Here is a 12,344-nt window from a genome sequence, read left to right as displayed (position 1 = left end):
GGCCTTGAACTAGATTTGCGTGGAGCTTGGGACTTTACTGGCACTCTCTCCCTGATGCTTGCATCTGAACTTTGACCTGCTGAATTCAAGCACATGCACCTTCAGAATGAGCATTGAGAAAATCTTAATGCCTGAATAGAATAATGCTTAAAACTGTGGAAAGAGATTTCTTGTACAGCACTGCTCTTATAAAAAAAAAACATTTTACTGATTGTGGAGAGACAAGGGGTGAATTAGGCTAATTCAATTACATTTATTAGTTTAATAAATGGCTAGCTGGGGCAGGGTCCAACTGTTTTGCAGTTATGCATGGCTGCAGACAGCTTATTATGATGTCTTGAACTACACATATTCTCACGCCTTAGCCTTTAGCATCCTCATTCAGATTGATACTAATGGTCCGGTCTCAGCCCGCCATGCAATTACAATAACGAACTGGCTGCCTCTGCACAGGGCAGATGAAGAGGGATGAGCTTTAATAAAATTTCTTCCTTTGCCCCCACATTAACGGTGTTGCCATTTAAGCCCCTCTAACGAGACAAATCTTGTCAGGCTAATGGCGGTTAATTTGCTAGAGCCTCCCCCTCTCTGCAAAGTCTCAGGAAAGAAAAAAAAGTAATTTAATATGTTCCTTGGAACGTAATGAGAGTAATAACATATTTTAGAGTCCATTTTCATTCTTATCACAGTCAGACTATTCGAATATTGCTGCCAGTAACAACACCGTTCAAAAATATTATCTAAAAAAGCATTATCCTTTAGATGCGGAACAAACACTGTAACTCCATACTGTCATATTTATGTATTCAAATACTAAGATGACTTTTTCTAGTTCTGCTAATAGACATAGTAGTAAAATTAATATTTTTACAATAAATAAACAAATAAAACATTTTTTTTTGTTGTTTAAGGTCATGGACACATAAAGAGAGAGAATAGAAATTCTGTTAGATGTTTCAAACACCACAAGAGTGGTCAAACTTACAAAGTATGAAGACCTGAACATGCCTTAAAATTACCAATAAAAACAACAACAAAAAAACTATTTAACTCACTAAACAGATTAATTACAATTTTAATAATAATAATAGAAATAATAATAAGGTAACACTTTAGAATAGGGACCAATTCTCACTATTAACTAGTTGCTTATTATTAACATATTGGCTATTTATTAGTACTTATAAAGCAAATATTCTGCATGACCCTATTCTACATTCCTAATCCTACCCAATACCTAAACTCAACAACTACCTTACTAACTATTAATAAGCAGCAAATTAGGATTTTTTAGAAGCAAAGGTCATAGTTAATGATTTGTTAATAGTGAGAATTGGACATTAAAATAAAGTTTGACCAATAATAATAATAATAATAGCTTTCTTTGTTGTTCTTTGTTGTTCCAAGTAGGGATGTCAATTTTCGATCATTTCCATGATCGATCGTCGTTTAAATTAACGATCAATTAATCGATTAATCGTTAACCTTAATGCTGCAAAATGCGTCTATGCAGCCTTTGTGTTGTTTCAATTTAAATGTACTTTTAAAGGTTAAATCACATTAAAAGCTTAATTTGTACATTATGAATGAATGATGATGCATTTATATACCGTCACCGTCACTCACAGCCGCTCGCACGTTTTTTGCGCATGAGCCGCACGCAGCCCCAAATTAAACGACTTAATCGACCATCGATAGCTTTAATCGATTGCATGTCTTATCGACAATTAATCGATCGTCGATTAATCGTTGACATCCCTAGTTCCAAGTCATGGAAACAAGAGAGAGGAAAGAGTAACATGCACTGATCTAAACCCTCGCAATCTTCCTCTGAGTCCGCACTTTCGTGACGTAATGCCGCTTTGACTGTCGGGTAGAAGTCTGCTGCAGAGCTCACACCAGTGCGGCCTCGGCAGAAGTGCTGATCGAAGGCTCATAACGGCCCTTCTGAACGCTAAAATGACAAATGGGACACCCTACGGTCTCGTGAACTTAACGGACACGAGCACGCGGCGGCCATTGTAAATCCGTAAGACCTTAAGTGCACATGAAGTGTGCCATTTGGGACAGGGCCAATGACTGGATCGCTCATTCCGACAGGCAGTAAAGCCACCCTACCGGCAGAGAGCACCATTGAGTCACAGCTAAAACACTGACCTAAAATCACCCTATTTGAAGCGAGTCAGTCACAAGGGGGAGACTGAGTATGGGACACAAGTATGGGAATACTGGGGAATACCAATATGGCGGAGCAGCTGCATCACTTTCATGACGTCATGAGCAATCCAGTTCTCTATTATAGATCAGTGGTAACATGTTATTTTTAAATATAAACAGAACTAGTAAATACAGAAGCCCAGAACACGCACTATTATGAAACATTAGGGTGGGTTGCACCAACAAGGATTAAATTAAGCAAAGTTTAGAGCTAATCAAGGATTTGTTGATCTGGGTTTTTATTTTAAATCGAGTTATGTTGCACGCACCACTTAATTTTAAACTTAGATTAACAAATCGGGGATTGGAATTCTAACCTGCGATTAAATCCTCCATCTACGATTAATTAATTATCTCCGCCATGATGGATTCGTCATGTAATTAAATAGCAACAATGTTAACATTCCTTATCCTCTGTCTCTGACATAAGTTGCTTTTGTCGATAAAGGAAATAAACGTGTAAAATGTCAGCAGTCTTTATAAACCGCTAGGCTACGTTCGCATTGTCAGTTTATGGGACTGACAAATGCATTTACTTATAGGTGTGAGTCTCGAAATGTCCCATTCACACAGCAGCTTACAGTTGCGTTTGGAATACTGTCTGTATGAATGTGCAACGGGAGTCAAGCCCGTATTCTTTACCAGTAACCATAGCAACAGTGACCATTGACCAAAGTAAAATCAAAGATGGCGACGTCCATAATACTTAAAAGTGTTATCACTTCTGACATGACAAGAGTCCAATCGAGCCACGAGTTCTTCCGTCAAATCTTCATTAACCGACAGCAGCTTTTATTTGGGTAGAGAGCAGAGCATATTTGAGTCGCGCGCCAAACACAAAACTGACGGGAGCGGCTCCGGTGGAAAACTGGATCTAAAACTTTCAGATGACACACAGATAATTTCTCTGTCATTGTAAGTTACCAAAACCACACATGAAAACACGTAACACACGCATGTTTATGCAGTAGAGCGGCTCTCTCGCAGTGTATGACGTGACAGACAACTAGTTGTCCAGTCCTGTTCCATTCACACAGCGCGTGTGTTCCGAGAATGCGGTTGTGAATCCTGAAAATTTACAGGTGTGAGTTCGGTTACAGAATGCGGTTGTCACACCCGAAAAAAAACCGCACTGTGTGTGAACGTAACCGTATTAAGGACTCAAATACAGGACTGACAACCGTATTCTGCTGCTGTGTGAACGTAGCCGTGTTAAGGACTCAAATACAGGACTGACAACTGTATTCTGCTGCTGTGTGAACGTGGCCGCAGAGAGACCGCTGATCAAACGGTTGATCAAGCAAGCAATGAAAACTTTGAGGCAGTGCATAAGGATTTCATAATCTTGGAAATATATTTATAGTATCAATTAGAGCCCTGCACGGGCCTCAAATGTAGGCCCTAGCCCGGCTCAGGCCCAAGACGCTCAGGCCCTTGTCCGACAGCTTATCAGAATTCTTGGCCCGAGTCCGACCTTTTTTCCCCTTCTCCCGAAACAGCTTATAGGCTACTACTGTTTCAGCTATTAAAATAGTTCAGTTTTGTGGCAAAGTGATTATATTTCAGTCGTATTTTTATTAAGCTAATTTTGAAAAACGTTTGGAGCATTTTTTTGTTCGTTAAATGTAAGTTTTTGTTTTTTTTAAATAATGACCATTTGTGTGCACTCACAATATCAACAAAATGTTGTGCTTTTAAAGAAAACATACAAGATGCGCTTTCTGCTGTCTTGGTCGTAGGAGCGCTTCACAATGATGAACCGAAACACTTGCCTCACAGACTTGCTAAATGTATCTATAGAAAGGTTTGAATTACTACTTTAAAACAAAATAATTCAAATAAAAAACAAAAACGGTTTCATTATAAAATCTCTAAAGATGCAGTTCTCTCTAAAGGCACGTCCAATGAGGAGATGGCAAGTCAGGATCATCAACTTCATCTTGGCGACACTGACTCAGAAAACACTAGTTTATTAATAAATAATTCAAATATCTCCTTACTATTTCCCCACTACACATTTATGGTAATTACTTTTGCTGGGGCTTTGCGGCACGCTTTAGCCTATTGCATGCACTCGCACGCGAAACTCTTCTAGTTGCGCTGAAGGCATTTGTGCTCGCTGCTGCTCTTGACAGGTGCGGTAGCACGGTCTCGTGTTGTTTCCACCACCAGCGCGGCAAAAAAATGTTATCACCATAATTGATGGATGTCTAAAATATAAAAATAAGGAGAAGCCTAAAATAGGCCCAATGCCCGGCCCGCGTCTGAGCTATGATGTGAAAAAGGACCCAAAGCCCGGCTCTGGGGTTGTAAAGAAGTCGGGGCCTGTTGGGCCCGGGCTGAAATGCAGGGCTCTAGTATCAATTAATGGAGTATAGCTTGACAAAACAACCGAGATAAGAGAAAATAACTGGCATGATTTGCGGAGTGACTACCTCCGCTCGTGACAGCACCACACTTGTCCGTTTGATCACCGTTCAGCACGCGTGTGGAGCGACCGTGAGAAACGAGAGGTGCGGCCGCGATCCTGTCTTCTTTTCTTTGTCGTACGCTGAGATGCACCGAGATAAGTGACAGATTCACATTCCGGACTCGATAGCAGACGCAAGTATACTACGGGCTGCCACGACCCTCACAATCTGCCGGCTCAGTGCGCTTTAATTTTAATTTTACTTTATAATAAACACCTCTCTGAGACCAGACGACACACCCACTGTTTCTGTCTTTGTTCAATCAGCCACATATTGTAACTGTAGGTGCACTTTATTTTATTTAAACCTCCTCACCTGTAAATTTAAAGTTAATCCCTAATTGAGATTAAAATCTGAGTTTAAAATTATGGAGCAACAGGATTAAAGTTAATCTATTTTAAATATAAAATAAACCAAGGATCAAAATGATGGTTTAAATGTAAACCTGCTTATTTTTAAACAAGTTTTAAAGTTTGGTGCAACAGAATTATTAGATAAACCTTGATTTAATCTAGATTTAAGTTTAATGCTTATTGGTGCAACCCATAATAGTATTGACATTTTTAATTAACACTATTTAATTAATTAAAATAAACAACTACTTATATTTTTAATAACACTTCCACTAATAATTACAATTTACATAATACAAATTTTAATTACCACTTTATTAAAAATACTTTACTATAGAATTAGCCCGGTTCAATGCGTTATTTGTGTGTTCATGTAACATAATCCTTCACATGTTGTCATTTCTTAGAGCTTTTAGTGAGAGCGAGACAGAAAGAAGCAGCTTTCTATGTCTGTTTACAGACCCGCCTGCCCTTGGCGCCCCAGCCCCCAGCACTACACAGCTGCCCCCTGTTTACATTCAGAGTTCACACAAATAAAACTTTACTGGGCTGTAATCTCTGAGTAAAAATGCAGAACCTCTCAGCCGAGTGAAATCAGCCATGTACACCCCTGCCCACACCTCCTTCCAATTTTTAGCCCCCACAGTACAGTACATCTCATTAAAATCAACCCGGTCAAGACATTACGTCGCAGAGAGGAGGATGTGCTTGTCACTTATTTTAATAATTCTTATAAAAGATACACAGATTCTCAGGAGCTTATTAAAGACAGATCAGCGGCCGTATGTTGATTTTTGGGGGTACGATTAAAATGTTCATTATTACACCAAATAAGACACAATAGACTTGCATACATTCGCTCTTTTCTTTCTTCATCATACACAAAGCTAAACATCAGTCATCAATTATAATTATGCACGGTTGGCTAGTTGGGGGCACGCGTTTAAAATAGTTGGTGAGTTTACCTGATGCTGCTGATGTGTTGGGCCTTTTCTGCCTACATCTGGAGAGTCTACGTAACCGACTACTGCTGGCACCATTTTGTGAGCCAATATCTGTCCCGCAGTTTAAACCTCTCTGCTCTGTACTACCCTGTAACAATGTGTTGTCTGGGACAGCGCTGCTCACAAGGTCTTCAGACAATGTCCTCTTTCCTTCCTCTGAACCAAAGAGGTCCTCTAAAAGAACACTGGCTGTGCTATTAGCGAGAGGATGGCTGACTTCTGGAGGAGATTTCTCCACCTCAGTAGTCTCTTCCTTCTCCTCCTCATCTCCTTCAAAAAGCTCAGGGCTGTGGAAGATACTTTGTTCATCCACTTCAGTATCTTCATGGTCCATTCCGCTGGTGGTATCCTTTGAAGTAGAGGCAGGGATAACAAAGACCTGCTCAAGTTGAGGTTCAACTGAACTGTCATTTAGGTCAGGAACCACATTTATTTGGTGCTTTGGTGCCACAGAAATAACTTCATGCTGAACTTGCTTGTTGATCACTGAACTCGAATCTGGCTCGGATTGAAAAATAGGAGTCTTGAATTGGCTACTGACTGGAGTGGAAGTGAAGAGGTGGCTTGTAGGCCATGGTGTTCTTTGGACATTATGTTCTCTGCTTGGTTCAGATGGATGCTGCATATTCTTTTTATCACCTGTTCAAACAGACAGACACAAAGACATCTGAGTGACAATTATACAAAACTCTTGGGTGTGTATACCGGCTCAAATGTTCACCTCAAAGCAGAATCTTTGGTTAAAACAATACAGCCTGCATTGTTCGTCAGACAAAACACGTTTGAGGGTTAGCTTTAATTAAGTGGTGGAGCACAGGGTCTCTATGATAACTGTGTATAGGGCTTTAGGTTTGGGTCTACAATATGGTTTATATGTCTGAATGAGTGGAGTCCCTGATTTGTTCTCAAGTGTACGCAAATACTCACGCTCAATTTACCACAAACAAAGGTCAAAGGGATTTCATTAAAAGCAACAGTCAGACATCTGCTCATCCCAATGCTGTTCAGTCAGTCACGGGCCACAGAGTCTGACAGGGGCAATGAGGAGTGAATAGTGTGTACAGCACACACGCATACATGTACATGCCACATAAATGCACGCTCACTTACCACATGGTTTTACATAAAGGTGCCCACAATGTTAAAGAAATAGCTGACCCAAAAATACATTTTGTCATTGTTTACTCACCCTCACATTGGTTTAAATCTATTTGACTTCCTTAGTTTTCTTTGGTAAACTAAAGGAAAAATCTTGAAGAATGTACTGGCCACTTGTTTACACAAACTAGAGTAGTTATTAAAAGTTTAGGGTTGGTAAAATCTTCTCTCTTATCCTCATTAAAGCTGCATTTATTTGATGATAAAACTGATCATCAGCTACTACTCAAATCTTAAATGTCACATCACATTTTAATTTGGTGTGCAAGAAACATTTCTTATTAACAATGTTGAAAACAGCTGCGCAGCTTAATGTTTGTGTAAACAACTTTTTTCAGGATTCTCAGTAATCTTTCATGAATATAATGTTCAAAAGACTAGAATATATTTAAAATAGAAAGTTATTGAAATTTATTATTTATTTTTTTATGTAACATTATAAATGTACTTTCTTTCTCTTTTGATTAATTTAATGCATCCTTGCTAAATAAAACTATCAATGTCTTAAAAATTGTTACTGACCCCAAAGTTGAAGAGTATTGTTTGGGCTGTCAAGCTCCAAAATGGGGAGGGGGGGGGGAGAAATTAATAAATAATAATAAATAAATAATAATAAAATAAGATACTAAAATAAAATTAAAAAAAATCCAAATGACTGCAGTTATAATCAGTCATTCTTCTCTTTTGTTCAACAGCAAAAACAACAACAACAAAAACAACAAAAAACTATGTTCATTTACAATAAGATGATAAATGATTTTTCAATTTTTCGGTGAACTTTTCCTTTAAACGACATGAAGAGCAAGATGTATATAATCCAAAAAGGTCTCATTTTAAAAGATAGAAATAACTGCATGGAAGTTACAGGCCTTTAATGGAGTGAAGCAGGAAACCGTTGGCCCAACAGTTATCCATCATCACCAAATACAGTGACTTCCTTCAGGACGCAAATGAGAATGTTAAACAAATACAATAAATTTTTTTTTCTCCACTCAAGCCATATACCTGATTCAGAAGACCTGCTCTCAGAGTTGGCTGCCCGCACCTCGGTGTGTAGGTTCGGCGGTGCAAGCCTATGGTCAAATGGCTTGAGGGGGGTGATTATCTCAGGAGGGGGTGAGGTAATAGTGGAAGGGCTGGGGTGTTGAGGGGCAGCTTGAGATTGTGTCTCTTCAAAGGTCTCTACTGCCCCCCGCTGGCCTTGAGAAAAGGACTCCAGGGACTGCATGGCGCCAGTGAAGGTGTCATGGTGCCTCACTAGCTGACGCACCCACTTTGACAGGCCTGAGAAAAGAGGACAGCAGCGTTTGACAAACATTTAACCACTCTACTTGACCATTATTTTCATAACACTCTACCACAGTACTGTCAATACGTGTAGATTTTCAAGTAATGAATGTTTTCAACCCATCACTGTTACATGTAAAAGAGCAAGACCTTATGTACACATTATCTGGCCACAGTCCAGTCAAACCCACTGCGGTAGGTCATTATCTCCATCTAGTGATACAGAAATGGAACTACAGCTTGGTGACACAAAGGGACAATCATTTTTAGCACTTTTAGACCATTAGTAATTTACCTGTGATGTATTTGTTCGGGTTCGTCCTAAACCGGTCATCAACCAGTATAAGTGCCCCCCAGTCATTTCGATGTCGTATACACCTATGAGGACAGCAAACACCAAATTGGTCTTAAAAGATTTGTACCATGTCAGAGAAATACATATGTATAAATACCAATTGTAAAATTAATGTGGCTCTGACCTTCCGAGTGCCTGGTTTAGTGCCCGATATGCTTGAATCTCGTACCAGCGCCCACCAGGCAGAAGCCCTCGTGACTTGGCATGCTTGTCATTGTATTTCATCTTCAGTTCAACCTGCAATGCAAAAAAACTGACTTGGACCAAAATAGCTCCTATAAAAACATTAAGCATAGAATTTCAGGAGATGGTAGGGGTAAAATAAAAATGATCACTGGATGAGAATAAGCTGCATGATATATAGACTACCATTCAAAAGTCTAGGGTCAGAAAGGAATTATTGGAATTTCTGCTTTTATTCAGCAAGGGTTCATTAAATTGATAGAAACTGACAGTAAATACATTTATAATGTTACAAAAAAAATCTTTTTTTTAATGTTTCTTTAAACTTTCTATTTATTAAGGAATCCTGAAAAAAAGTATCACTGTTTCCATAAAAATATTTAGCAGCCCAGCTGTTTTCAACAATAAAAATTAAATGTTTCTTGAGCAACAACTCAGCATTTTAGAATTATTTCCGAAGGATCATGTGACACTGAGGAGACTGGAGTAATGTCTGCTGAAAACTCAGCTTTGCCACCACTGGAATAAATTACATATTAAAATATATTAAAATAAAAAAACAGTTCTTTTAAATTATAATATTTCACAATATTGATTTTACTACATTTTTGATGATTATTTTTCTGGAAATGTACAGGTCTTCTAACTGGAAGGTTGCTGGTTTAGGCAATTCATGAGCCAATCCTGAGGCATTCTGCTTAACTTAGACCTACTTTCTTCTGTGAAACACAGAAGACTTACAAGTTTAAAATGACAGTAAAGTGACAGAATTTTGCTCTTGTTCAAATAAAGATTACATTTTAAACTGTCAAAGAAGACAGTATTAATCTTCACCAACTCATTCTTAATTCTTCAGAAGACCCAACAGGCCACACCTGGGAGTTGGGCAGCTGCAGCACCCACCGTGCCGCTCATATAGAACTAATTAGATTAACACTGGCAGGAGGTAGGGCTGGTGAGCAGTGATCTGCAGAGGGCAAAGCTCCCCTGAAGATGACACCCTGGGCCTGAAGTGCTTTCATACTCGCCTGCCCACACCCGCTGATCCATTGCAAAGAGGCGGAAGAAAGAGGCCACCAGACAATAGGCATCTGCTTTGCCATAAAAATGCCAGGGAGGCATCCATCAATTTTCACCCACTGCCCTCACGGTTTTAACGCTAACCTTTTTGAATTGACAAGTGAAAAGTTCAAATACCGTCGGATGGGACAGGACGGCCAAAGCCTTAACTATTTGTGACAGGTACTGTGCTTTCAGATGCCACAACCTGCACGAGGGCATGACCGTCGCAGGTAAGGCTTGTCTCTTGTACACATCAACTCTGCGACATCCCCGATGTTGTCACACACCTTAATCAGGAATATTTAGAAACACATGGACACGTTGACATACACATGGGGCTGAATTGAAGAGCAAACACTTCAGCATGACCAAATCCGCCATCTGATGCACAATCTCAATCTCTAACCCAGTGGAAGGGTTAAAAGCATCTGGATAGGAATCCTGTCGTCAACTAAAGGCCGCTACCCCGAGGCGGACTGGCATATAAATCCAATCAGAGTCTATTTCACTATCAAGGCCCTTCACCTCCCGGTATCACATCAACACTCAATCCGACATGACAGCTTGCATATGTGAAAAAGCCAATTCTCGCTGCTAGCCAAATCTCCTCAATGTGCAAGAAACCGCATGCTGGAAGGGATTACGTAAAATGTCAGGAGATAGCCCACTCTCACATCAGCTTCAACCTCCGTACCTGTTCATCCTTAAAAACAGACATTTGACCAAGAGGCATGCATTACTGCAGAGCGGAACACTGCTGCCGCCATGCCCGTCACCAAGATCTCGTAGCCTGCTGTCTGTCCGTGTTAGGAAACAGCAGAGCGGGTCACACTAAGAGTCCTCGTCTCCGTAATTAAAAGGAAAATCAAAGAGAAATGAGATACAACATTCCACACAAACCTTTACAATTGAACACACTTTCCATGGTCTCGCACAAGCTGTTCATTAGGCATCGAGACACGGCATCAGCTGGAATAGGCCTTTTACTGCCTTTTAAATCTGAGATTATTTTTCTTAGCGAAACAAAACATGTTCCCTCCAGTTTTTATGTTCACCAGAGGCTATTTTTATGTGTGCACCATCAGCTTACAATGCCTTAGACTGTTTAAAGTTCACCTTTGATCTTGCTCCCAATAACGGACTAATAAAAGCGATACTCTCGTTTCAGAGGCACTTTAATAGCTTTTCTGTCTATCTGGGAAGACTGTGCAGGCATCCACACAACAGGAACTCTACTCTGACTACAGAGTAGAAAGTTAAGCCACAAGTCACAATGAATTCAAGCATGTGCGTACCTTTCTGAAAGCTTGAAACAAACAATAATGAAACAATTTATATTTTTACATTTTCTGAGTGACGATGCAAAAATTAATGTGCTTGTCAGACTGGCTTTGTATAGTTACCATTGCACTCTGACAGTAAATAGTGTCAGTGTCCTCTCTTTCCTTTGCATTAATAGGGTCATATCCTAGATATCCCAAGGGGTCATCTGCATCCCCCCATGCATGCACTCAACCAAAAGCTTACATGCAGGCTATCAGTATATATAAACATTGTTGTGTTGTTAATTGCTAACTGTTGAGTGAACTGTTGTTTCCTAGTATGAACAATGAAGAGATGGACTTACGCTTGCATAAAACAGAGTTCGTACTCTTTTTAAACAATGGATTTCCATGACCTTGCCAGTCATTTGTGATTACAGAATAAAGATTTTAAAAAATAATTTAGATTCAGACATATTCTGGAAACTGAATCCTTTATCATTCTGTAAACTGATTTTACCAATTCCAGTTTTGCTCAAAAGAACAATTCAATGACAAATTGAACATCATTAAGGCTTGCAAACCACTTTTATTTTAACAGAAATGTAAAAAATTTATACTACTATTCAGAATTTTGGGTTCAAGATTTTTTAAGTAGTTAATACTTTTATTTAGAGCCCGACCGATATATCGTTTTGCCGATATTATCGGCCGATATGAGCCTGTCGCCGATATATCGGTATCGGCGAATATGCCACCGATATGAAATTTTTTTTACAGAACATATAACGCAGATAAAATGCTTGAAATGGTGTAATTACTTAGTTTGTCCAGCAGACCGCACTCTATTGTTTGCTACTGGCGACCTGGATGAAACACTTTAAAGCTTAAGTCTATGGAAAACCATTGAAACTTTGAACGGACATATCTCCGTAACGGCACGGCGAATCCACACCAAATTCAGGGGATCCCTTCAGCTCGAGGAACCCTCT

At 39.5% G+C, this 12,344-nt stretch overlaps 1 protein-coding gene across 2 annotated transcripts in view; it reads right to left on the bottom strand.

The window, feature by feature from the left end:
* Positions 1 to 5,362: 5,362 nt before the first annotated feature.
* brip1 (BRCA1 interacting helicase 1) overlaps positions 5,363 to 12,344 on the bottom strand; it is a 33,246-nt gene continuing 26,264 nt past the window's right edge. The window contains exons 17-20 of one of the 2 annotated variants that reach the window (XM_016556986.1): positions 8,970 to 9,082; positions 8,786 to 8,868; positions 8,209 to 8,487; positions 5,363 to 6,684 (exon numbers count right to left, since the gene is read on the bottom strand). In XM_016556986.1, the coding sequence (XP_016412472.1) occupies positions 5,936 to 6,684; positions 8,209 to 8,487; positions 8,786 to 8,868; positions 8,970 to 9,082 (1,224 nt within the window). In that variant the 3' untranslated portion in view covers positions 5,363 to 5,935. The remainder of the gene's footprint in view (positions 6,685 to 8,208; positions 8,488 to 8,785; positions 8,869 to 8,969; positions 9,083 to 12,344) is intronic. The other variant, XM_016556985.1, reaches the window with a different exon arrangement.

This window comes from Sinocyclocheilus rhinocerous, unplaced genomic scaffold (assembly GCF_001515625.1).
Source record: "Sinocyclocheilus rhinocerous isolate Xijiao unplaced genomic scaffold, SAMN03320098_v1.1 scaffold166, whole genome shotgun sequence".
Lineage (NCBI taxonomy): Eukaryota > Metazoa > Chordata > Actinopteri > Cypriniformes > Cyprinidae > Sinocyclocheilus > Sinocyclocheilus rhinocerous.
This window is presented reverse-complemented; position numbering and strand designations above follow the sequence as displayed.